Here is a 26,791-nt window from a genome sequence, read left to right on the forward strand (position 1 = left end):
GCTTTTGTTGGCTTCCTTCCAAAATGTTTTTTTAATCTTTCCAATCTAATCAACTGCACTGGGAGCTCTGCTATTCTTCCATCCAATTATTAACTAGGGTCAAGCCTGCTTAGCTTTTCACCCTCTGTCAAAGTGGGTTAAGTGCTGCCCCCTGCTGCTTCCAAGGAAGTTATAAATTGAAGCCAAGTGCTGCAAAGTATTTAAGGGAAATATGAAAACATTTATTTTATGCAGCAGAACCATCTCTAACTATGGAGATGCCAGAGAAGGCAGTCGAAGGCAACGCCTACTGTACACACACAGAGCGAGACTAGAAACAGGTAAGGAAGTCTGTCCGTTGCCATGGCAATTCGAGGCCCTAAAATTCGAAACTTTTAAGCAAGCGCTTAAAATTATAACAGTAGATCCGCGCGGCAAGAATCAGCCGACCGCTAGGGGGCCACAGAGCGCTCGCAGAACACTCCCTGCTACCATCTAGCGGCCGTTTGGACGTTTCCGGCCCTCGATCGAACTCCGCTTGGGTGGCGCTCGCGGCGGTTTCGCTGACGTCAGCGGAGGACGCGCGGACGAACGGTGACGAAGGCGGAAGCGGCTCAAGGGCTGGCGTGGAGGCGACCTCCGCTTCCCCCAACTCAGCCGGAATCAGCGCTGCCATGGAGGTAACCGGCGACGGGGAGTGGGGAGAGGGCGGGAGGCGCCGCCGAGGAGCTGAGCCTGCCCGGTTTCGCTGGCCTGCGACCCACGAGGGTTGGCTTTTCTCGGTTCGCTTTCCCTCCGGCTGTAAAAAGGCCTCCGCCCCCGCCGTTAGTGACCGGGGTGGGGGCGTTTTCCTGGGTGTGGGGACGATAAAAAAAATGCCGTTGAGTGGTGCTCGGAATGGCTGGATAGTCTATTCTGGACCGAGCCGAACCCGTGGTCTCTATCCGCTTTTCACAAGTCGTCTTGAAACACCGCCAAAGTGATTTACCGAGAGGCTAAAATTCTTTTAAGCAGCCTGGAATGGGTCCTATTTGCCACAACCCGAGATTTTGTGTGTATGTGTGCGTGTTGCGGATGGTGCCGAATCGCCTTTGGTCTTGCCTACCTATGACTTTAGCAGCAACCTGGCAGTCCCAACAAGTGAAACTTTCCTGGTTCAGACTGAAGTCAAGGAAGGCGCGGTGCTTAAGAAGGAAGCAATAAAGGACTCTCTTGGCTGCAACCAAAACTTTACTTAAGTTGCTTACATGTTGGGTTTTCTCACTTCCTTCAGATTTACAGTAGAAAACAACAAGTTTTTGAAATGTGGGCACGGTCTGTTGTTCGATTTTGGCTTCATGTCTTATGAACTTGTTGTGGTTTGTTCAGTAAACTGGTTTAGTGTAATGTACTATAAGCCCTCTCTGATTTTGACAAATAATGAACTCCAGGTAGTATAATCAAACAGCAGGGTAGAACAAGAAGCAATGGATGGAAACTAATCAAGGAGAGAAGCAACTTAGAACTAAGGAGAAATTTCCTGACAAAACAATCAGTGGAACAACTTGCCTCCAGAAGTTGTGAATGCCCCAACACTGGAAGTTTTTAAGAAGAGATTTGACAACAATTTGTCTGAAATGCTATAGGGTTTCCTGACTAGAAGACCTCCAAGGTCCCTTCCAACTCTATTATTCTATTTTAGCACCTTGCAATTATCTTTCACTTTTAATCTTGTGGAAAGGAAAGCTAGTAGTACAGAACATTCATTCAAGTAAATATGGTAATGTCTGGACTCTTCCTCCATCACGCCACTAAGCGAAGCAGTGTGGTGGCTTATTTAAAGGCTAATCAGGACACACACACATCCCAAAAAAGTTTGAGACGTTATAATGTGCTCTGAATGCTGAATATAATTTTCTATGTACTTACAACAGTTTGTTAACTGTCTTTGCAATAAGTTTATGTTCTAAGCTTTTGTGTGTCAGTGTATTGCATTGAAACAAGACCAATTTTTAAAAATTGGATGTCATCAGATTTGGTCATGATAACTCCTGATTTATTTGTATTAAATCAGTGGTCCCCAACCCCCGGTCCGCGGACCGGTGCCGGGCCGTGGAGTACCTGGCACCGGGCCGCGCAGCGGCCGGGGGCCTAAGGGAAAGTCGCTAGGCCTACGGGACAACGTCGTCCAATCAGTATTCTGGCTGGTCGGCGAGGTAGGGGAGGTAAGCTAAAGGGGCGTGAATTAAGGCCGGGCGTTCAGTTGCTGAGCAGCGCACGCAAATTGGTGGCTGGGGTGGCCGGGCGCGTGCCTGGGACGGTGTGCGGAGTGTGGCCACCGGACTGAGCCTCTCTCAGAGGCGGTTGGTGGGGGTGTGCCGTCGCGAGGTTTCGCTGCGAGGAATGTGAGAAGCCCAGGTGGTTGTTTCCTCCCCCCCTCTTCCCCGCGAGCTCTCGCCGGCGCCGGGCTTTCCCCTGGCTCGTCTGCGGCCGCCGTTTTTGTCTCCCGCAGAGGCTGTTCCCCGAACCACCACCACCACCACCACCAACCCGGCCTCCCCTGTCAGTGCCCCGCGTCATGTCGTGATCTCCGGGCGGACGTGTGGGACCAGGGAGGTGGCGGTGACGGCGGCTGCTGCTGCTGCTGCTGCAGCTGCCGATGGGGCTGCTCCGGATTATGTTGCCGCCTAAATTGCAGCTCTTGGCGGTGATGGCGTTCGGGGTGTCCGTCTTCTTCCTGGAGAACCAGAGCACTCGGGCCACAACACGAGTGATGTCAAATTGACCACGCCCAACCCAGCCCCACAGGGTCAAACACAATCCTGATATGGTCCTCAATGATATCGAGTTTGACACCCCTGCTTTAGATCCTGATAGTGTTTTAATTATTAAAATTTAATAGACATAAAAAAGATGAAGAAAGACTAACCTCTATGTTATTTTTATGGAAGGCCTGCCTGAAAGTTATAATGGTAGCTCCTGGGCCGTGCGCAAAGGCTCCAGGGAAGAGATGCCCCCCCACCCCTGCGCGCGCTCAGCGGGCCACGGTAAAAATATCAAAGGCTGACTGGTCCGCAGCGATAAAAAGGTTGGGGACCACTGTATTAAATGATCTACAAAACAGTATTTCATCTTTTGACAAAAATACAGGGAAAAATAATTCTAAATGTCATAAGGGAGAAAGTTGAACTAAACTTTCCTTGCCACACCTACAAGCAATACATTCCAGAAATATGTTGGTTTATTAGTAAAAATTATTGTCTTGAGCTACAGATTTTTTACCAGAAGGTGGTGCTGAGAGACTGATGTTTTTATTCTGTAAGATAATTTAAGATTTCGCTTTTATTTTTCAGTGTTGTAATGTTAATATAAGTAATTCAGAGCTTTTACAATGAGATGCTATGGTGTTCAAATATCAAATACGTGGGCACTATAGTATATCATAGCATATCATGACAGGAATTAGTTTAGTGTGTTCCCCTTTACAATTTGTCATAGTTGAAAAAAAGTTTCATATTCCCTTGCCCAATTTTTTTTTATTAACTTACCATATCATCTATGTGTGACAACTCTGGTTAACGTTAACTATGGCCTATTCAAATTGTGGGTTATGAAGCAACAGAATTTGTTGTTGGTAATTTAAAACAACAGAAGAAAAAAGCATATTTTCTCCTCATAGCTATCCCAGAGAAAGAAGAGAAGAGAAGTAGATGAGGTATAATGTTCTGTATTGTAATACACTTTTGTTTCTCACAGCATCCAAATACAGTTTTTTTTTACCAAATCCATAGAAGGTGATTGGTTTTCTAACTGAACTTTAGTATATACATTTTGCAATTTTTTCTTCCCAGGGTAAACTATGTAGAGTAGGACTTCGCAGTGCTTTTGATAAGATGTGGGAAAGGTGCTTTGCAATATGTTACAGGATAAAAGCAGCACATGCTTGTGTATCATTTAAAAGTCTACCTTTTTCTGAGAGTGCAAGGCTGCAAATAGGTCTAATGCTTTCCCATGAAAAGAAACTTGTGCCTTCAACTTAGTCTTAATTCCTGATGACCTGATGGAGTCCCTACAGTTTTTTTGGTAACATTTTTAAAAGTGGTTTTGCTGAGAGAGAATGACTAGATTAAAGTAATCCAATATTTTTGTATAAGGTAGAAATAGAATTCTAGCCTCCTGATATTTAGCTGATGGCCCAATCACTGTATCAGACTGGCCCACAACGCCCCTTCCCTTCTGTCATTAAAGCAGAAATCTTGCAACAGCAAGAAAAAGACACACCTAATTTAATAAATAACAAACAGATCCTGCATTCACCTCTTCCTAGTCAAATTTTTAAAAGTATTATGTAACATTTAACAAGTACCACTGAATATTTTTGGGTAAATATAATGTAGAATTGCTAAGATTCCTTTCTGTAATTTTAAAATGTTAGTTATTCTTTTAACTGGTTTAGTAATGGAATTATTTAAATGCTATTTCTTTTTGTAAACTGCTTTTTTGGGGGGGAAAAGTGATCGATATGATAATATAAAACTCTGATATTTCATGCTTTTTTCAATATAAAACTTTATTTCTGCTTAGCTACAAGATAATGAACAAGAAATGGCAGCTTCTCCTCCTTCAGCCACATCAGGGAAGTCAAAGGTATATTTCTATAAACTTTTCTGACACCTTTATAATCAGAATTGGAAGTCGCTATCAGGGTCATCTGGATGAACGTTTCTCAACTTCACTAACTTTAAAATATATGGATTTCAATCTGCTGGCTGGAGAAGGCTGATAGTTAAAGTCAATTCAAAGTTGCTGAAAATGAGGAACATTGATCTAGATTGCTACTACCACCCCACTCTGGATTCAGTGGGTGACTATTCAGCCTCTGCTTAAAAACCTCTAATAAAGGAGAATTTATCATTTCATATCAGAGACTATTTCACTGCCTAATAGTTTATCACAGTCTGGAAATTTGTTCTGATGTCTAATCACAACCTGCTCCCTTGTAGTTTTAACTAGTTGGTCCTGACCTCTGTGGCAATCAATAATAAATTTTCTCTCTTTTCTATATGACAAGCCTTCATAAAAACCTTCATTAAAACTGCTATCATCTATTAGTTATTTCTTCTGTAAATTGAACATACCCAGATTCTTTGAACATTACGTGGCTTTATTATATAAACAAGCCCCCACTATCTTGGTAGTAATCCCCTGAATCTCCTCTGATTTATCACTGTGATTTTTTAACAGTGGTGACCAGAATGAGATACTCCAAGTGGTTTAATAAATTGGTTCATTTTCAAATATAAATATTAACTTTGTTTTAAATATAAATACAGAACCATTGCCATTAAGTTTATCTATTTTTTATTTGGCAAGAAATAATGGATATAGTTTTTAGCGGAAACATCTTCCAATCATACCAGGAAAAGTAATTAAAATGCTATTTTTTTAATTGGTCTTTCATGCAATAATCTGTTTAAAATAAAATATAGCTTTTGCAATGTTCAGATATTCTTTTTAAGCTTCCTTCTATGTGTAATTGGGTTAGCAAATCAAAGAATTTTAAATATCTGAGGATAGTTTAATTTACTAAGTCCTTAACTATATCTTAATCTTAACCAACATAATAAACTGCAGAAATTTCAGTTGGAAATCAGTGTTGTCCAATTATCCAGGTACCGTGTTTCCCTGAAAATTAGACAGGGTCTTATTTTATTTTGACTCCTGAAATAAGCACTTGGCTTTATTTTCAGGGAGGTCTTATTATTTTTGAGGTGCAGGAGGTGGCGAGCGTGGTCACTTCATGGCTGCTGCTGTGTTGCAATATTTTCGGGGAGGGCTTATTTTAGTGTATGCGCTAAGAAGGCTGATTGGTCTTATTATCCTCAGAGTTCTTATTTTCAGGGAAACGGTATATTATTCTTCAGTCTGTAAGATCAAAACTCTCACAGGGTTTCTTTTCTGGATCAAGAATTTTGTTATTGAAACATTTAGTACCCCTCAATATTGTCTGTTGTAGTTTAGTAATGACTTGGAAGCTGAAGGTTTTATTCTACTGGACCCGAAGAAAAGTATTAATGTAGCTCTTCAAGATATCTTGCTTTATTTAATTAGCCAAAGTAATATTTTGAAATATATCATGGAGGAATATGGAGGTCTATTGTAATTTTGGAAGACGTAAGTGCTTTAAGTATTATTGTTCTGAACGGTTGATCTCATTTTGTAGGTCTATTGGAACTAAATGTGTTTTACAATGATATTAAACCAAAAGAGTACATCATACATTACAATGTTTTCTTATGAGTCCTGAAGTCAACAGCCATCTGTAGTAATATATCGGTTGAAGAGCAGAACCAAATATGTTCTGTATGATTATCTGTATGTTTAAATGAAATTTGAATATGCATCCATTTTAATTTGCGTTTATGGATTTTACAGCTGGACACATTAACAAGAGAAGATCTTATCAAATTTTCAAAGAAGCAAATGATGCTTTTACAGAAAGTGAAATCCAGATGTGCAGGTATTTTTACAGAAACATATTTAAATTTATTTAAAAGCCATATGGCAGGCTACTCTGGAGAAATTTAGCAAATCCTTCCTCTATATTCTCTCTTCCCCCCCACCTCCCGCCCATAACTTGCATTAGCATCCATGATATGAAGCTTCCTGATTAGACATGTTGCTGTTAATAATGCTGAACTCTGTAGGTTATATAGATTATATTTTGTTATTGTGTAAAAATAAGATATAAATATAACAAGATACTGATTCATACTCAAATAATAATTTTCTCTAGAATTAGAAAAAGAAATTGAGAAACTAAAAACAACATCTGTGGCTGGAGGAACTGATGATATTATTCAGGTATGAATCCATAATAATGCATAACATATGGTGCAATAATGTTTAATTCCCAAGAAATTCATTGTTTGGTCCAGTGGGAATGATAATGGCTTGAGTTATGTAGCTCACATTGCTCTTTATGTCTTTTGCATCATTTACCTAGAGATAAAATAAAATACAGACTGCTGGTTGATTGTGAATAACTTAATTTCACTTAATATGGATTGTTTTTTAGCTTCTTCTGTGTTCTTAGAATTGAATACTGTTTATGTCTGGTATAAAAATGTCATTATTTTTTAAGCTAAAATTCAAATAGTGAAAGGAATTGTTAGCTTTAATTATTCAACTCACCATACAACTCATAAGAAGGTTTTACCTACTTTAAGACATAATGGCAACTTTTGGATGAAATACTATATTATAATCATAGTATTATAATACTATATGCAGAAACCTAGGCTCACTCTCCCCTCCTCATTGTAGCTACAAAGAGCTCTTTTCCATTTTCTTTTAACCTCAGTTCAGTTTTACATTCAAACTCTAAAATGAAAAAGGTTTACTAAAACATGGTTTAATTAACCATGGTTTGCTTGGCTCACATGGACTGCAATGTAAGGCTCAAATAGGATTAAAAATTGCACTAATTGAAAAACACAAGTGAAACCTTCTAATCATAGTCTTCTAATAGGGCTAATCATAAAAATGTAAGTATTTTTATCATCCCTTTCTTTTGTCACCTCTGTCCTCTAATATGATAGAGTAGGTCTGATGTTTATTGATAAACGAAGTTTACTCTATATTTTGGGATTAATGATGAATACCTTCTATAACCAAAATTGACTGTAGGATATGTATCGTGTTTTTGTTAATTTTTTTCATTTTAATGGTAATGACCGGATTATTTTCCTTCCCCTGTTAAGATGTCATTTATCTGTGAAGAATGTATACAGGTGAATTTCACTGAAAGATCATTGATATAATTAACATGGAAACAAATATTTCTGAATAACTTTCACATAAGAGAACACATGATGAATAACTTCCTTCCCAACCCCTCAGACTTTGGGGTGTTATGCCAAAGCAAGCAATAACTCCAGGAGAGTGGTTCTAGTATAGTCTCTGGCAAAGAAAAAAGAGAACTTAAGAGAAAATGCTGTGTTTGTGTGCGTGTGTGTTTTTAATAAAGTTAATGTATCTCTGCTTTTGAAAGATAATTACAATTTTTTTCTCTCTTCTCAAAACTAGGCACTTACAGAGAAACTGAATATGGTTCTTTTGGAAAAAGCAGAAGCCCAGCAGCAGTGTGTAGCTCTGAAAAAAGACCATGTGAAAAAACAGCAAGAAGCAGAGGTATTCCATAAGAAGATTTGATAATTGTTGACATTAAAACATAGTTTATTAAATAGAATTTGAGTCACAGAAAATCCTTTCATTTAAGCTTTTTGGCTTCTAATTCTGGTTAATATGAACTGCCCAATTTTCTCTTGCAAACAGGCAAGTACAAATGCTAGGAATGAACCACACAAGCGTGTAATGTTCATTGAAATCTGTGTATAGGACAGTGTTTCTCAATCTTGGCAACTTAAGATGTGTGGACCTCAACTCCCAGATTTCCCAGCCAGCCACTATCCTGATGGCCAGGAAATTCTGGGAGTCACAGTCCACATCTTAATGTTACGATTGGGAAACTACATTATTCCAGTCCTGAAATGTGGGTCAACAGTGTGCCATTGTAAGATTTGCAAATCTTAATGTGATAAAAAATATTTTAATGACAGAGAAAAGCAAAACTAAACACTAATGCACATATATATGTTGAGTGAAAATGTTATACTCTACATATGAGGCATTCAGATACTATAAAAATATAGAAGTTCTAAATTTTTATTCTAAATTTGCATTATTCTTCTACATTGCTAAACATTTTACTGTTCTCTGATCTCTCTGTTTTGGAAAAAGTATATGAAAGTACATTTAGGATTTAATCTGATACTCATTTCTCTGACACAAGTTTATCATCAGACATAAAGTTTATTGCTATATAAATTTCCCGTTCAGTTTTACAAATGGAATAAATTGGAAAGGAACTAAATCAATTAAGTTTATATTATTTACGGACTATATAGTATATTCTGTTGTATTTAGAAATCCTGTCTTGCTAAATGAAATGTACATTTTCCCCTTATCAGAAAAATTATTGCTCTAAGTCGGTGATGGCAAAAGCAGGGGAACGCAGGTTGTGCGCGGGCATGTCACACCTCCAATGCAATGAGCGAAACCCTGCAGCACGCATGGGCACATGACAGGTGTGAACCCCCATTGTTTGCATGTTTTTTTCACTCACCCCAGGCTCCAGAGGCTTTAGAGACCCAGTGACCATCCGGAGGCTTCAGGAGCTTCCATGAAGCCTCCAGAGCACAAAAAACCAGCCCCTATGGGCAAACCGGAAATTCGGGAACAGACTTCCGTTTGCTCGTAGGGCCAGTTTTATTCCTCCGGAGCCTTCAGGGGCCTTCCGGAGGCTTCCCTGAAGACGACTCCGGAGGACAAAAAAGGACCCTAGAGCAAACCGGAAGTCACTTGTAGGGCCAGTTTTAGGGAAGGCCCCGAAGGCTCCGGAGGGCTTAAACCGGTCCTACGAGCAAACCGCAAGTCCATTCCTGAACTTACAGTTTGCCCATAGGGCCGGGTTTTTTGTGCTCCGGAGGCTTCAGGGAAGCTCCTGAAACCTCCGGAGAGCCTCCAGGGGAGCAGGGGAGGCTGTTTGCACGCGCTGGCCAGCTGACAGGGCAACGCCTCGCATGCCCTGACAAATGGCTCCACATGCCACCTGCGGCATGCGTGCCATAGTTTTGCCATCCCGGCTCTAAGTTGAGATAAAGATATAGAACAATAATAGTACCTCTGCAGATTGCACATGTATATTTCTTGTAAAATCTACTAAATGTTTGATTGTTAGTTCTATAAAATAGACCTGATGCTTCATCACATATTTGATTTTTTTTTTTTTAATTAGGCTGCTGTTGCTCAGGAAGAAATATGGCAGAAGAAGTTTGCCCAATTGAATACCTCTCACCAGAAAGAAATTGAAAGCCTTAAAAATGAAGGATTAATTGCACAGTCCAAATTTAATGAAACTGTAGCCACATTGCAAAAGGAGCTGCATATAGAACTGAAAAAACAAGAACAGCTCACAGAACAGCTTAACTTCCATACTAATGAGCATGATGAAATTAGAAGACTACAGGAAGAAGTCCAGCAGACAAAGATCACTTACGAAGAGCAGATCTTGAATCTAAAGAAACAGATAGAATTTTCCAATGCATCTAAAGAGGAGGAAATTACCAAACTAAAAAGTACTATTGAAAGTAATTCTAGACAGCATCAAAACAGAATTGATGAGTTAGGTGAAGAGCTAGACAAACTGAAAACCTCTCACCAAGATGAGCTATCAGAGCTACTGCAAAAACTTGAAGCCTCTGCTAAATTATGTGAGGAGGAGCAAATTAAAGTAGATAAGCTAAAGCTGGACTTGATAGAGCAATACGAGGTAAAAGAGAAAGAGATGCAGGTTGAATTGCATGCTTGTAAGGAGAAATATGAGCAGGAATTGGAATGCATAAGGCAGACCTCGACTAAGGATGATGAAAATCAAAATGAGACTAGAAATGCTGAAACAGAACCAGAAGTAATAGAAAAGACTGGGCATATGGATCAAGCTTTCAAAGAATTGGAATCTCGGCACAGTATATTAAGGGATGAATTAACTTATATGAACAATGTTAAAATGAAACTGGAATTGGAAGTCCAACATATAAAAGATGAGTATTTTCATGAAAAGGAAGATTTGGAATTCAAAATTAATGAACTGCAACTTTCTAAAGAAGATCATTGTTGTGTAATAGAAAAACTGAAATCAGAGCTCCAGTCGGCAAAAGAACTATACGAAAAACACATAAAAGAGAATAGCCTCAAAATTGAGGGTTTAGTAGAAACACACAAAAAAGAAATATGTGAACTGAATCAAGCTATAACATCAAGCGCAGAGAAAAAAACCCAGTCACTTAATATTAAAATACAGGACCTCGAAGAACAATGTCAGAGGCATATAGAGGAGAAAGAAGAAGCCATCGCTAGTTATGAGAACTTGCGGGAAACACTGGTAACTTTGCAGACTGAATTGGGGGAATCAGCTGGGAAGATAAGCCGAGAATTTGAATGTATGAAGCAACAGCAGGCTTCTGATGTTGATGAATTACAGAAAAAGCTCCGAGCTGCTTTCAATGAAAGAGATGTCCTCCGAGAAGAGGTTAGTTCTCTCCGTCAACAAGTAGAACATTTCTCCTCCCAAAAAAAGGAGGTGGAAGAGCTCGGGCATAAAATAGGGACACTTCAAGCAGAGAATGAGCAACTGCTTTGCTGTCTTCATCAAAAGGAGTCTGACCTAAAACAAATGGAAGAGAAAGAAAATGAACTTTCCTCACAGAATAGTAGCTTCCAGGACAAAATGCAAGATTCAGCTGAGGAAATAGAAAACCTGCAGAAAAAATGCAAAACACAACAAGAGACGGTAATGGAACTTCAGCAAGAAGTTGAAGCTCTTAGCATATGCAACCGTCAATTAAAGGAACAGGCAGAAGAGTTAGGGGAGAGACTGGAAGGCGTTTCTGGAGAAAAAGAAACAAACCAGGAGAAGCTGATTAAATTTGAACAACAAATGGATGCCATGGAGCAAAGTAGAACAGGGCTATTATCTGAAATAGAGGCTCTTAAAAGTGAGAACAACAAATTGAAGGAAGAACAAGATCAAGCAAGGCAGGAGCTTGACCGCTTGTCATCTGAAAAAGGAGACTGGAATCTATCCAAAGATAAAGCAGAGAGCTTAGAAGTGAAACTACATATGGCCTGTGAAGAAAAAAGCCGTTTGATTAAAGTACTTGAGGAAGAAAAGGCCTTTAAATCTCTTGTTGTTAGTCAGCTGCAAAGTCTCCATGAAAAGATGGGCTCCAAATACCCAGATGAAAACAAAGAAGAAGATATTATTGGCACATTGCAGGCTGCAAATGAATGTTTGGCAAAAATGAAGCAAGACGAACAGACTCTGATCTCTCAGAAAGATGAAAATATTAATCTGCGGCAGGAATTGCAGAGAGTCCAGGATGAAAATGAAGCTCGTTGCTCAGAATTAAGATCTCTATTGGATGATTATGAAAAAGAAAAATGTCTCTTAAAGGAGGAATTAGAAGGAGCTTTCTCAGAAAAAGAAGTACTTCAGCTTGACATCCAAGAGTTGAAACATACCAGTGAGAAAATCAGCAAGGAGAACCAAGATCTTCTAGTTCATATAGAAAATATTTCTGAACAACATGCAAATCAAGAAAACAAAATGAAAGAGCAGGAAGAAAAATCGGAAAAAGAACAGAAAAATCTAATCTTAATTTTGGAGCAAAAGGAGACTGAACTGAAAAATGTGCAAGCTGAACTTTCTTTGCTAAAGGTTAGGCTTTTATTATTGAAATATTTAGGTTCTATTATTGACATCTTTAGACCCCAAGACTTAAGTTGGAAAGCTTTGGGGAAGTATATGCAAACAAATTTCTCTCTACTGCTCATATTTATAAGAGAATAAGTACAAAAATGTACTTTGTTTGAACTTTCAATGGTTTCTTTTCATTTTAGCAAACAAGATTGTTTTAATCCCAAAACGAGCATATTTGTAGGTATATGTGTACATTATCAAATTCAAAATGATTTTTTGATCAAAATTGGGTAAGGGGTAGCATTTTACTTAATTTTCTTTCAGGAGTCAGAGAAGGGTTTTTTAAAAAAATAAAAATAATGGCATTTTGAACGATAAAAGATTAACCCTTGTCTTACATCAATTCAAAAGATCCCTTTTTCTCCTTAGTTTTCAGAGATGGATTTCAAGTTTGAAAGTTAATAAATTTAAAGATTTCTTTGTCATTGGCTGATCCAAAATACAGTTTGTACTTGTTTGTTGACTACAAGTGAAGCTGGCAATGTGGTCATTAAGCAAAATGGCCACTAAATGAAACTGCAACCCTTCTTATGATCTTACTTCAGCTTTCTTTTGCTTTACAGACCAACAGAGGTGGTTGCAGAGTTAATTTTTTAACACTTGTACATTGTGAAATGTCACTAATCAAGGAAGTTGCTAAATTAGGATTACCTGCAAACATGTCATCATGCTTTATGTTTTTTGTAATTTAATAATGCCCAAATCGTAATTTCTACCATTTACATAGAAGACTTACATGCCAAGTAAAGGTAGTCCTTGACTTATGACCATAATTAAACCAACAATTTATGTTGCTAAATGAAAAGTTTGTTAACTGAATTTTATCCAATGTTACGATCTTTCTTGCTATAGTTGTTAAGCAAATCACTGCAGCTGTTAAATTAGTAACAGAGTTGTTAATAAATCTAGCTTCCCCATTGATTTTGCTTGTCAGAAGATGCAAAAAGTGATTGCATGACCCTGGGAAATTGCAATCGTCATATTTATGAGTGAGTTGCCAAGTTCTGAATTTTGATTGTGTGTCCATAGTGCAATGGTTGTAAGTGTGAAAAACGGTCACAGGTCACTTTTTTCAGTCTCTTTAAACAGTCACTAAACAACCTGCTGTAAGTTGGTACTCCGGTTCTACCTGTAAATCATCCTGCTGGGTTTTTTTATTGTATAAAAACAAAAAATTGACCAGTCTGATAATTTTATGTTAAGATTATGATACAATGTTCTGTCTCTAGAACTTGTTTCCTTCACCAAGCAAAGGGAATCATCTGCTGAAATGCCCATCTTACTTATTTTTGTTTATAATGCAGGAGTCTGTGGAGAAGTCTTCTGCTGATCGCGATCAGCAATTATTAGAAACAGAGAAAATAGGTAATTTGTATACATTTTGTTTGCTTTCTTTTCATATCTTTGTTTTCTTTTATTTTTCAAAAAAGTTTGTACATAAATTATTACCGTATTTTTCAGAGTATAAGATGCACCTTTTTCTCTCAAAAAAGAGGCTGAAAATCTGGGTGCATCTTATACACTGAATACAGCATTTTTTTGCGTCCCGAAACCCTGCTTCCTTCACCAAAATGGACGTGTAGAGCCTCTAGGAAGCTTTTAGAGAGCTCCTGGGGGCTGGGAAGGGCAGAAATGAGCGGGAAAAAAACCATGCCCCTTTTTTAAAATGAAAAACGGGCCCATTTTCGCAAAAAAATGGCTGTTCTTTGCCTGTTTTTGTCTCCCCCCCCCCTCAGGAGCACTCTGCAAGCCCCTTAAAGGCTATTCATGCCTTGCGGGGAGGGGGAGGAACAGGCCCATTTTCGTGAAAAACTGGCTGTTTTGGGGAGGTTTGCAGAGTGCAAAAACTTTTTTTATTTGCCTCTTCACAACCTTGTTGCCTCTTATACTCCGGTTCGTCTTATACTCCGAAAAATAGGGTAAATGCTTTTCTATAGTTTGTTATATTGAGTAATACCCTAGCAGTCTCTGCGAAGCCAGATCCTATGCATGTGCCTTAAATTACCGATTATAGTTTTAGAATAATGCTCTTGAGAGTAAATATACTTAATAGACAAAGCTCATGCAGAGGATAATTTAAATAGCAGGCTTTCAGGCAAATATTGAACATTAAATTTTTCTTTAAAAATATATAATTTTGTGATTTGGCATTTAAGAGATTGAGGTGAAGTAGCAAGTGATCACTTAATTTATTTCAATTTGATGACTATGAACATTTTTACCACACATTTAATATATTAGATGTGCATTATTTGTTGTTGAATTGATGCTGCTAATTGTCAAATCTTAGACCATTTCAAACTGAAGTCCTTTGAGATGGTGACTAAATACAGCATACAATTCAAGTGGCAATACAAATAATGAAATGAATACTTTTAATACAGTTATTGACTATAGGAAGATTTTTGCTTTTACATTTTAAAATATTAATTTGGTTTGCTTTAGTAAATTTGGAACAACAGCTGAAAGAGAAGGAAGAAAAAACAAATAAAATTAAAGCTGTTGCTGTGAAATTGAGGAAAGAACTGGATTCTAGCAGGAAAGAGGTAAGTTGTCAAAGGAAACCTACACTATCATTCAGTTGAAGTGTTGGTAATGCAATTTACATTACACTGCAAATTACATTTACATTGTAAATACATTGGTAATGTAATTACAATATGTTAAAAGTAACGTTAATAATTTTAATTGTAATATATTTTCTGAATTGTGTTGTCACCCAAAATCATTTGTTGAGATGGGTGGGTATAGAAATCAATCAATCAAATAAATAAATGTCATTCTGGCACCATATAAAGTTTCTAAGGCCTGTTTTTATCTTATTTCATTGAAGGTAAATGATATGAACATCTGGTTTTAGTTACTTTGTCCACTAAAAACTCTTTTGTTTCTTAATTTGCATACATTTATGCATGTGGATTTGGTGGCAAGTTTACACTTGATTTTGCAGTGAGCACACAGTAACAGTAGTCTACATATTCAGTACAATTTGTTGGAAGCATATTTTATCACTTTTTGAACTGGCTTAGTAAATACATATTAAGGACAACTCTAGAATTGTTCTTTTTTAAGTTCTAAAATAATCAATCACTTGCTTTCTATTTATTTCAAACATTTTGATTTAATTAAAATCAAATCTTTGTTACAGTCAAAGGCTCTAATAAGGTAGGTGGCACATAAAAAGCATTCAAAATACTTTGATGCTGTTTCAAGCCCAATAGACGTTATTGAAAATATCACTGTGTTCAATCTAGGATGGTCACCGGAACCAGCGGTTTTGTCTTTTGGACTTGTATTTGAGCCCATCTTCAGGGAACTTTTCTCTAGCATGCTCTGAGTCCGAAAGCCTGGAAGACAAAACCACTGGTCCCAGTGATCGACCCAGATTGGATCCTGCAACATTCTTCTGGGACACATATATTCGCCTTCATTCATATCGCAGCATTGCCTACATAAAATAAAACAGGGCTGCGGGAAAGCTAAGAGTTGGTGGATCAGAGTGAGCAGGCAGCTACAGGAGGCTTGTCTTTGCATCTCTTGGCTTTCCTGCAGCCCACGGCACGCCCAGATCACCTACCTCCCCATGCCTCTGTCTCTGTGTCTGATGCTTGGACAGGGAATCAGCCAGGCTGATCACCCTGAAATCATGATTATCTGAAAATAAGCCCTGGTGCTTATTTTGGAGTCCCCAAATATGTAAGATGGAGTGTTATTTTCTAGGAAACGTGTGTGTGTGTGTGTGTGTGTACATACACATACATACATATACACACAAACTTTGTTAATAGATTTTCCACTTGAATATTTTCATGTTGAAAGAGCTAGATGCATTACTTTGGAGACTTGTTGGCAATTGTACAGATTATATTTGTAAAACTTTGAGTGAGAATCAGAATTTAATGGGCCAAATATCTTCATTGAATAGAACATGCCTGTGTCTTGGGTTCTCCCTAAGCTATAAAAATGCTCCTGTAGAATTTGAGAGTCTTTGAAAGACTGCAGAAGTGCTGTGGGATATTTAAAAGAAAAATGGATCAGTGAAAAATATATCTTTCCATTCAGATCATCTTTGCCACCGTGATTAACTTTTTTTTTCTGCCTGTAGGTACAGTCACTTAGAGAAGAGCTGGAATTAATAAAATCAGAAAAAGAGCAACTCTCTTCTTCAATGGCAGACATCATTCAGGGAGCTGAGAGCTATAAGGTAAAGCATCTTCGTCTTTACCAGGTGTATTTCAGTAACAGGCAACTCTTTTGGTCCAGTATGTGGAAGTAGAATTTTGAGAACATGTTAAAAGTTTTCTCGCCAAAAAGCTGTCCTGGTGTGATACAATCACATACCAAACATCCATTCATCAGGTAAAAAACATAGATATTTCCTCAAATGCTATCTTTTCCCACTTTCTTCTGAACCCAGAAGTCATTGAGCAACAATTTTCCATTCTGAAGTAATGTTAAAGAGGAAGCTATACAATTGGAGGCATTTTTAGAAATACATATGATGCTGAAGCTGGTGTATAGTATAGCCTTTATTGCCATTGTACAAAATAAATACAGTGTTTTTCTATGAAGCATGCTAGTGTTCCAGCAATATAGCTTTCACACAAGATTACAGAAAATAAAATGTAGACTTATTTCCATTGGGGTAAAAAGTCAATTTGTCTAACGTACTGATGGGGTAAAGAAAACGATGCATCTCCCTTGTACATGTGTAATGCACTATGGGCCTATATCTGTTCCAACAATGTTTCAAATTACATGTGCTTCCCAAGAATCTTTTATTAGAATATGACAAGCAAGCAGAACAACTGGATTTTCAAAAGACTCGAGCTCGTAATTTTGAACGTCAGATTGATGACCTGACCAAACAGTTGGAGAATTCAGTTCAGCAGGTATTTATTTAGTAACGTATGTAATAAATAATTTGTTACTTGTATTTGCAAAGCAGAGGATAAAACTAAGTGGAAGAAATGGAGAGAGAAATTGGGAAAACAGACTGCTGTTTAAGGCTCCATTGTAAAAGCAATGCCTTTGACAATAGACTTCTGATTTTTTAGTCCAGCTTTCTATTGTCACTAGTGAGTAGCCAAATATCTGTGGAAAGCTTACTGAGGTGCTGCTCTTGAATGTTCTGAGTTTTCTTTTTTAAAGAGAATTTTCTGTTCTGCCAACAATTTATTTAATATTTTTCATCTTTCATCATCAGGCAGGCAGTTTTTTTGACAGAACAACAGGAGGGAGGGAGCGGGGGGAGAAGCCCTTTACACACTTTTTGCTCTGATGTACACAATGTTGGCTTTACGCTTTCTCAGCTCTTAATAGAAAATTAGTAGCAAACTTAGCTCTTGCTTCAGGCAGTGCAAATGTTTAAATGATAGCTTGTTAAAAGTTCCCATATACAGAATGGAATAATGATTTGCCATCAAAATTGTATTACTTCTTTATTTTAGCAAGAACAGTGGCATTCTGCAAATGAAGACCTCTTGACTCGTGTTGAGACTCTTCAGACTAATGTCAAGCTGTTAGAAACCCAACTGCTAGAAATCCAGAAAGCCAAAGCGAAAGTGGATAAGGAACTTGAAGCTGAGAAGCTTCTAAAAGAACAAAAAATGAAGGTAAGCAGTACAATTATAAAAGCAGAAAATAAAACAATTACTTTGATTATTTGAATTTAGAGCACAAACTATTTTTGCAGGACCATGCTAACTCTGTCAGAGAAGTGGAAGAATTTCAGACATTACTACAGAAAGAAAAGAAGCATCTTCAGAAAGCTTTGGAAGAGCTAGAATTGGCAAAGAAGGTTGATGAGTAGTTTTCTTATTTGCTTGTCATACTTTTAGTTAAATATTTATCATCTTTTGACGTTTGGTTTTGATAGTTTCAGAATCCTAACTTTTATTTGAATAATAACATTAATTTAGAATATGAGAGAAATAGCTAATGACTTACAGACAAGGAATAACATGTTTTAATTTTACATGATGCTGAATGTTTTGATATACAGGATGCTCACAAAAGTACATTGATGGATATGGAAATAGCTGATTATGAGCGTTTTGTAAAAGAACTTAATCAAAACATTGCCAACAAAAGTAGCAGAATTGAAGATCTCGAGCAAGAAATTAAAATACAAAACCAGAAGAAAGAAATTCTAGAGGAAGAAATCAGTAAGCAGCTTCTTAGAATTTAAGCTTCCCTTTCTGTCTATAAAAGGATATATATATCAGTTCAAGAAGGCTTTGAATTCTGATTCAAAGTAATGTGCTATAAAACTAGCATATTTTAATACAGTGAAACTCAGTAGCCTGTTAACAGACAGGAATATATGTTCCCAGAATTAATATTGTTGCTATGGTTAATATTGTCTAATCAGTTAAATGCTTATTAAACAAGCTTTACTCCAACAACTATGTTGTTAGAGTTAAAAACAGATCATTGAATTTTTGTGCAAACTTTTGTCCAATGATGTGACTTGCTGTTATAAACTAAAGTCCCCTTAGGGAAAAGGGCGGCATACAAATAAAGGCAAAAGTAAAAAAAAAGTAAAAGAAGTACAAGAATTTTTTTTCAATAAAAGAGAAGCTTTATTATGCAAGTAGAATTTGCATAAACTAAGTAGGAAAATCGTGTTTAATTAAATTTCAGCTGTTTTTCTAAACAAGTCAGCAACAAGGATTACTTTGTTCCTTAGAATCCTTACAGAACTCTGTACAGGAGTACGAGGAAAAGAATGACAAACTCAAGCAATTACTGGTAAAAACAAAAAAAGAGTTGGCAGACTCAAAACAAGCAGTAAGTTTATGTTTTCCACTATTAATTCAGCTTTCCTGCCTTCTGACAACAGTATACTAATGTTTTCATGGTGTTATTATGAATATTTTTTCTATTCCAGGAAAATGAACTTTTAAGATTTCAGGCATCTCTCAAGGGAGAACTAGAAGCCAATCAGCAACAAATGGAAGATTATAAGGCAAGATCCTTCCACCACCCCCTCCACTTTCAGACTAGTAAAAAAAGAGTATTATATCCATATCGATATTGCTTACAATGTCTGCTTGGGATGTGTGTATTATAACTTCCACTCCTCTTTCAATTCATTGAATAAATTTGAACTGTGTGAATACTGTATGTTTGTTTCATCACCAGTGATGCTGTGGATATTGCAATGGCTATAAAATTTATTTTCATTCTGGGAACTGGAACTCAGGTATTCAGGGCAATTTCCCCACATTTGGCTAGAGAGGATTTTCCCCAAATATAAGGAGCAGTAGGCCTTTCACAGAGGATCCCTGAACTGGTCCTGGATGCATGAGGCAGTTCCTGAATTACACAGGAATTCCTTTTGCATTCCCGTTTTTGCACATTTTGAATCTTGGGCTGCATGTATGTAGAATACAACTGCTGCAATTTTGTACGTGCATCAATATGAAAGCCTCCATTTTATGTATGTAAAAAGCAGCAGCCGCCATTTTCACATCCCTTCGTGATGTACATGTCAAGTTCTACATTTGGGAATTTTTCCTGTGCTATATAGCAAAAGTGGCCTCTCGGTCATTCCTCTGTTAATTTAATTTGCTTACTTGGAGGAAGCACTTCATGACTTTGCTAATCTTAAGTTTTGTTTGATTAAACTCCTTTTGCCACAGCAATATGTCATAAGACACTTTTCCTGAAATGCACAGTATATAAATATAAATATATTAATAAATTAGCCTACAATTGAAAACAGTAAATATAGACTCAGTTTACTATTAGCCTTAAAATCAAAGTAAAGAGAATCCTTGTACTGAAATAAATGTATCTTTGCAGATTCAGCTGTCTGAACTAACTTGCGAAAGACACAAAATTCAGGAACATCTGCGGACTTCACTAGAGCAGCATCAGCGAGTTTTGAGTACTTACCAGCAGAAAGTAGCTGCCCTCCAAGAAGAATGTAATGCAGCAAAGGTATTTCAAGCCAACTTAGTCCGGTTGCATCTTAACAATTCCTCAGCGAACAATTCAGTAGACAGCTTAGACAGTAAGGGACAGGAGAACTTAAGGGAGATGTGCTGTTATTTAGACAAACAGGGCTGAAAGCAGTAAGTCCAGAGCATTTGCATCACATTCAGAAGCTGCTTGTGCAGATTCACTGGTGAGGGAGGAGGCACAGCACAGAGGTTCTGTTAATACAGGCGACCCTTGACTTAGCAACAGTTGATTTAGTGACCATTCAAAGTTAACAATGGCAGCAAAAAAAAAAGTGACTTAGGACCATTTTTCACACTTATGACCATTGCAGCATTCCCATGGTCACATGATCAAAAATTGGCCACCTGGCCACTGACTCATTTATGACGGTTGCAATGTCCTGGGTTCACATGATCACCTTTTGCAATCTTCACATAAGCAAAGTCAATGGGAAAATCAGATTCACTTAACATGTTACTAACTTAACAATTGTGGTGAATCACTTAACCACTATTTCAGTTGCTGATAATATGGGGCAAATTCAGTTAATAAATATTTCATTTGACAACAGAAATTTGGGGCTCAATTATGGTCATAAGTCGTGGACAACTTGTATAGGCAATCTCAGTAAAAGTAGTTGTGGCCTCCTTGTAGATTTTCCAGTCTGGCCTACCAGGTGGGACTGACATTAGTTGTTCACAGTTTGCATTCTGTCATTTGGACCATTCATAGTATTTAGGCACTTGGTATTAAAGACCTCAGAAATAGATTCCCATCAGGGGTGGATTCCGGCAGCCGCTACTGCTGGTTCGCTCAGGGATGCAGCACGCTCAGGGATGCACCGTGCGCATGCACAGTACAACTAAAATTGCACATGCGTAGAAGCAAAAGAAAACTGGTTCAGGGGAATGGCAGGACTGGGTCACTGCCGGTTCCAGCAACCCAGGCCACCAAGCTACTACTGGTTCGGCTGAACTGGTAGTGGTAGGAACCCACCATTGATTTCCATGTAATAGATGCCACGAGGGCAGCTTTGAGATGTGTATATTAAAAGGCAGTAGAAGAGTTCAAACATGGTCAGCATGATAGATTGTTTTCTTTAAGAAATATTATTCATCATCTGAACCTGTCACAACTAGGCTGATTGATGCACTATTTATCTCTTACATCTACTGTTATAGGCATTTAGTATATTTTCCTACATATCATAACTCTTCTCCAAAGGCTGCATACACATGGAGTGACTTTCATTTGATTGTAAGGCACTTAAATGAAGTATGAAGCTATAAAAAAACCTATGTGTGTATGTTTTTAGCAGAAATTACCAAGGTTTGATTCACAAGAGAGTATTAAAAGGTGGCTTATAAATATTCACCATAAAAATGCCTTTTGAATGGTCACCTTTTGTGGGGACTGGTTTTAAAAAGAAACAATTTACATTTTCAGTACCTACTTTGTACTTGATATTAGTAGTTGGACAAGTGTAGACTCTATTTACCAAAGACTGTTTTGGAAAGCAGATGGAAAATATGCTAAAATATTTGTACTATGGGAGACCAGTTTGAATAATCTGTGGATGCACTAGGCTAAAAGATAGATATTCTATTTATAGCATAGTGCTCTTGTGAGCAATGTGCAATTTCCAATCTTGTGTGCTTTTGCAAAATTGAATGACTCACAATGTAATTATAGCTAGGTTTTTGATGGATGTAGCTTTAGAAAGGGACTGGTTTATGTCTTGATGTGTCATCTTAAAATCAGAACTTCTAAAATTGTTGTGCTAGCTTCCATAGTAATTGTCCTGTGAAGCATCTGGGTATACTTTGGTTACAAATAACATTGTACTTATTCTATCATTTATGGTGTAGGGGGAGGGTGTGAAATAACATTGGTATTTGTTTGAAAGAATTTTTTTTTTTTTTGCTATTCCAATAAAATTAGGAATATATTCATTACGTTCAAACAGTTTATATTATGAAGGTGGAGAAAGAAAAAATATTAACTTGTCCTTAGTGAATAAGTGGTTACTTAACTATTTATATAGAAAGTATGGTAGTTATTTACTTATGGCCATTGGAACTGGAATTTCTGTTACTAAATGGTATAATCATAAAGCAGTGAGTCAAGGAGTATGGACAGAGCTCAGGATCAGGGAGGATGCAAGGGGGATGCATGAGGGGCACAGTGAAGATCAACAAGGATGTCAGCGGGTGTGTGAGAGGGGCCATTCACATCAGGCAGGGTATATGGGGAGCCAATGGGAGTCAGGTAGAGTGTGTTTGGGGGAGGGAGGAGTGCCAACTCAGAGATGCTGGCAATCTTTCTAGCTGACTTTCCCATTGACTTTCTGGTTGGTAATCAGAGTGCTGCAGCCAGTCATAAGTAGGATCCAATTGCCAAGCGGCCAGATAATGATCAGGTGATCTTGGAATTGCTGGTATGGGCAGATCTTACAATCTTTTTGATTGTAAGCCGCCCTGAGTCCCCTCAGGGAAAAGGGCGGCCTATAAATGTGTAATAAATACCAAAAAAAAAAAATCTCCATAGCCATCATTTGTTCAGCAACATCACAGCTTTGAATAGTTACTGAACAAGTGATCATAGATTAAGGACTAACCGTAGTTAGTTTCATTTTATCACATGTCTATTGCAGGAAGAACATTCTGCTGTAACCTCTGAATTTGAAAACTACAAAGTCCGAGTTCATAATGTATTAAAACAAAAAATAAATCTTCACAATCTGAAACTGATGTGACCAAACAAGAAAGGTAAGCTCCTGGCTCAAAATCATCTTTGAAGATAGAAGAGTGATCATCTGGAATCCACTATTTGTATAAAGTCTGGATAATTCTGTTCTGATTTTTTAAACAATATTTAATCAGTTGGCTAATTTTACCTTTAAAATTGGCTGAATGAGCTAATATGCTAAAGAACTGGTTAGCTCTTTCTCTTGTTCTTTTTTCAAGAAAGGAATATAAAAGAAAATTTACAGTTTTTTTAAAAATCTCTTTTCCTTTCTATTCTGTGAAAATCTCACCACAACTGAAGTCACATCTAAAAAACCAACATAAAGCAGTCCTAGTAATTGACCTAGGTTTGTATTTTATGTGAAATATGTCATTTAGTGTGTTCAGATCCTACAGCTACAATTCAGTCTGTAGCCATAAGTTCATATAATATCCATATAACTGGATAGCAATGCATTAGGTTTCAAAGGATCCACTTGTCCAAGAAGTGGGAATCAAGAAAAATCCCCATTACCTAAATCAGTTTTCTCAACCTTAGCAACTTTATATGTGGACTTCAACTCCCAGAATTCCCCAGCAGGATGCCATGAGAAATATTGATCTAATGTTCTCCAGAATATAATAGCATAACATTTCATTCCATGTACATTTCATGGAGTATACATTCTTGTGAATATATTTAGAAAACTCAAATCCATTTATTACTTCTGTCACTATATTTTACAATTCAATTAGGCAACGATACTAACCACATTGATCTCATAATAATATTCAACAAAATACAGAATGGGTTTTAGAGGCCTGAAAATAATAAATAAACAAATAAATAATATTGAATGTATATGTCACACGACTCACAGTGATCCTGGGAATAAATAAAATGTATTGAAACATTTAATGTGCAGCACTTTAAAGATCATCAAATGACCCACTTCCAACTTGAGAGACAATTTTTCATGAAGCTTCCTGTTCAAAATTGTTCAAATTGCTCATCTATATGTTAATAACTTGTAACTTTTAAAGAAGCAAGTTATACATTTTCTATGCTTGTGAAATTTCCTTTCTTTTAGAGAACATATGGAAACAGTAATAGAACAACTGAAGATTAAATTGCAAGAGACACAACGTAATTTACAAACAAATGTGGTAGAACTTCAGACTTTGCAGTCTGAACATGATGCATTGTTGGAGAGGCACAATAAGATTCTTCAAGAGACCGTAGCAAAGGAAGCAGAACTCCGAGAAAAGTAAGTTTTTTAGTATATATTTTTTACTGTTGGCTTATGATTAGCCATGATTTGTTTTTAATTATGTGTCCAAATATTTTCTTCATTAATAATATTTATATCTAAAAATCAATATGCCTGTAATTGATGTATCTCTTAATAAAGTAATCTGTTATAGAAATGGTCAGCAGTGGTACAATAGCTACTCCTTCCTTTAGTACCAGGTATTTGTTACTTTTTCTAATATTGAAACTTGGGTGGGTGTGATATTTTACAGACTTTGCACAATACAATCTGAAAATGTGGTAATAAAGTCAGAACATGCACAGATTGTGAGTCAGCTGACAGCCCAGAATGAAGCTCTTCGGAATAGCTTCCGGGATCAAGTCAGACATCTGCAAGAGGAGCACAGAAAGACAGTGGAAACATTACAACAGCAGTTGTCTAAAGTTGAAGCCCAGCTTTTTCAACTCCAAAGTGAGCCAAGCACCAAAAGTAAGCAGTGATCCATTTTTCATTGGGGGGGGGAAATCAATCAAGGCTACCTAATCCACTATACTTATATGCCTAAATTTAATTAAGATTCTTCTCTTGGTAAGTCACATGCATTTAAATAAATGATTTTAAGATGAATTTAATTTAATTTTGTCACTAAATCAAGTGACTTATTTTATTATGGTCTGGGAAGATTCAGCTGAAGACAGTTTAGTTCATGTAGCAAAGTTAAAGGCACCTGAAAGAGTAACTTACTGTGTATAATTGATAATTTAATGCAATGGCTTCATTTGCAACAAAAATGAGTAGTGATTGATTTCTTAAAATATTTGGAGCAGCTATGTAGAAAGCAACTTGATGTTTTGATGCTGTTTTATTATGTACTATATTTTCAGAGTATAAGACGCACCCCCCCCCAAAAAAAGTTGGTGGAAATGCCTGCATCTTATACAGCTAATGTATAAGCCCTGCCCACTCTTTGGCCGTTTTCAGCCTCTGCATCCCGTTTTTGGCCTTCGTATGCTCCATTTTAGACCTGATCCCCTGCAGGGATCACCACAGCACATCGCCACTAATCACTGCCTCCACGCGTCGTGTTTTCAGCTCTGAATGCTCCATCTTTGGCCTCCACAGTAATCAGCGGCAATGTGGTGTGCTGATCCCCGCAGACTGGAACAGGTCTAAAATGGAGTGTTCAGAAGCCAAAAACGCAATGTGCGGAAGCCAAAAACATGACACACGGAAACTGTGATGGGCTGGGGCTGTCCAGCAAGAACTTATTGGTGGTATTCCGGGAGGCCGATCAAACCGCCAATCAGCTGCTCGTGCTGAATCAGGCTACGATAACGTGCTGAAGCTGACCAAGCTGTTTGCTGTTTGCTGCAAGCACGCTAGCTAGATGAATATTGATGGATGCTGGTAGGCAAAGGCAGTTTTTTTTTCTTCTTTTCCTCCCCCAAAACTAATGTTATCGGAGCATCTTATACTCCGAAAAATATGGTAATTTTATAATGCTCTTGTAACTCTCAAATAATAGTCTCATTTATTTTCTATTCATTTGTTTTTCAGATTCTGTTCCTTCCACTCTACCAACCAAAAGTTTGCGAGAAAGAAGGAGCACTGACCTTCCTCTTCTTGACGTGCATGCTGTAACTAGAGAAGAAGGTGAAGGAATGGAAACCACAGACACGAGTCTGTATCGTCTGCCAGTACCCATGTACCATCCTTGGAACAGCTTCTCAATACTCCAGAAATGAAATTTGGTAAGATGGCATACAGTGGGGCATTGCAGATTAGAGTTCGTTTCTAACATATTACCAGAATCATTCATTTGGAATATGTTATATATCTCAGCAACAAATGAAATATAATATATTATGTATTTAAAATATAACCATAGACAAATTATTATGAGATATGAGATAGAGTAATTGCTACTCTGCCCGTGGAATCCATATAGTTAATGTACTGAGCTAACCCAGAAATTTGCTTTTGGAAACAATTTTAGAACCTCCACAATGGGAAGCAGAACTTACAAAACAAGAATTGGTCCAGAAGTTAAACACAACATCAAAGAGTGCTGATCACTTAAGTGGATTGCTTCGTGAGTCAGAAGCAACCAATGTCATCCTAATGGAACAAATTAGGTTAGTAGACTTGTACATGCTTCAACTTAGATTTAAAGTATATGTGAATTTGATGACATTTGCTGTTATTTACACAACAATAATTCACACACTCTACTATCATGCCATCCTTCATTTAACTCCTATTCCTATAAGTAGTGATTCTCTTGTTAGAAGTTTCGTTGGTTGGGCAACAGGTAATTTGTGGATAAATAAGCAATAAAATACAGAAGGAGTGGAAGAGGGAAGAGAAGTTGCCCATTACAGAGTTCTGACTCCTGAATAATGTTTAGAATCCTTCAAGATATTTAAAAAGTGATGGACATTAAATTTCTTAGGTTGGCAACATACAAAATTTGAAAAAAAAAAAATTATAGACACATGATTTTGTCCTGGTCTCTTATCCAT

General features: G+C 37.4%; 1 protein-coding gene across 1 annotated transcript in view; it reads left to right on the forward strand.

Moving 5' to 3' along the window:
* Nucleotides 1-501: 501 nt before the first annotated feature.
* Nucleotides 502-26,791, forward strand: part of GCC2 (GRIP and coiled-coil domain containing 2) — a 32,650-nt gene continuing 6,360 nt past the window's right edge. The window contains 23 exon segments of the mRNA XM_032226215.1: nt 502-659; nt 4,543-4,605; nt 6,394-6,478; nt 6,755-6,822; nt 8,047-8,151; nt 9,818-12,298; nt 13,645-13,705; nt 14,786-14,886; nt 16,446-16,544; nt 17,113-17,232; nt 17,791-17,955; nt 18,036-18,140; nt 18,345-18,507; nt 19,032-19,132; nt 19,233-19,310; nt 20,150-20,287; nt 22,944-23,007; nt 23,010-23,058; nt 24,108-24,284; nt 24,541-24,758; nt 25,827-25,943; nt 25,946-26,020; nt 26,266-26,403. Coding sequence (XP_032082106.1) covers nt 654-659; nt 4,543-4,605; nt 6,394-6,478; nt 6,755-6,822; nt 8,047-8,151; nt 9,818-12,298; nt 13,645-13,705; nt 14,786-14,886; nt 16,446-16,544; nt 17,113-17,232; nt 17,791-17,955; nt 18,036-18,140; nt 18,345-18,507; nt 19,032-19,132; nt 19,233-19,310; nt 20,150-20,287; nt 22,944-23,007; nt 23,010-23,058; nt 24,108-24,284; nt 24,541-24,758; nt 25,827-25,943; nt 25,946-26,020; nt 26,266-26,403 — 4,777 coding nt within the window. The 5' untranslated portion in view covers nt 502-653.

The sequence above is a fragment of the Thamnophis elegans genome, chromosome 11, assembly GCF_009769535.1.
Source record: "Thamnophis elegans isolate rThaEle1 chromosome 11, rThaEle1.pri, whole genome shotgun sequence".
NCBI classification, from domain to species: domain Eukaryota; kingdom Metazoa; phylum Chordata; class Lepidosauria; order Squamata; family Colubridae; genus Thamnophis; species Thamnophis elegans.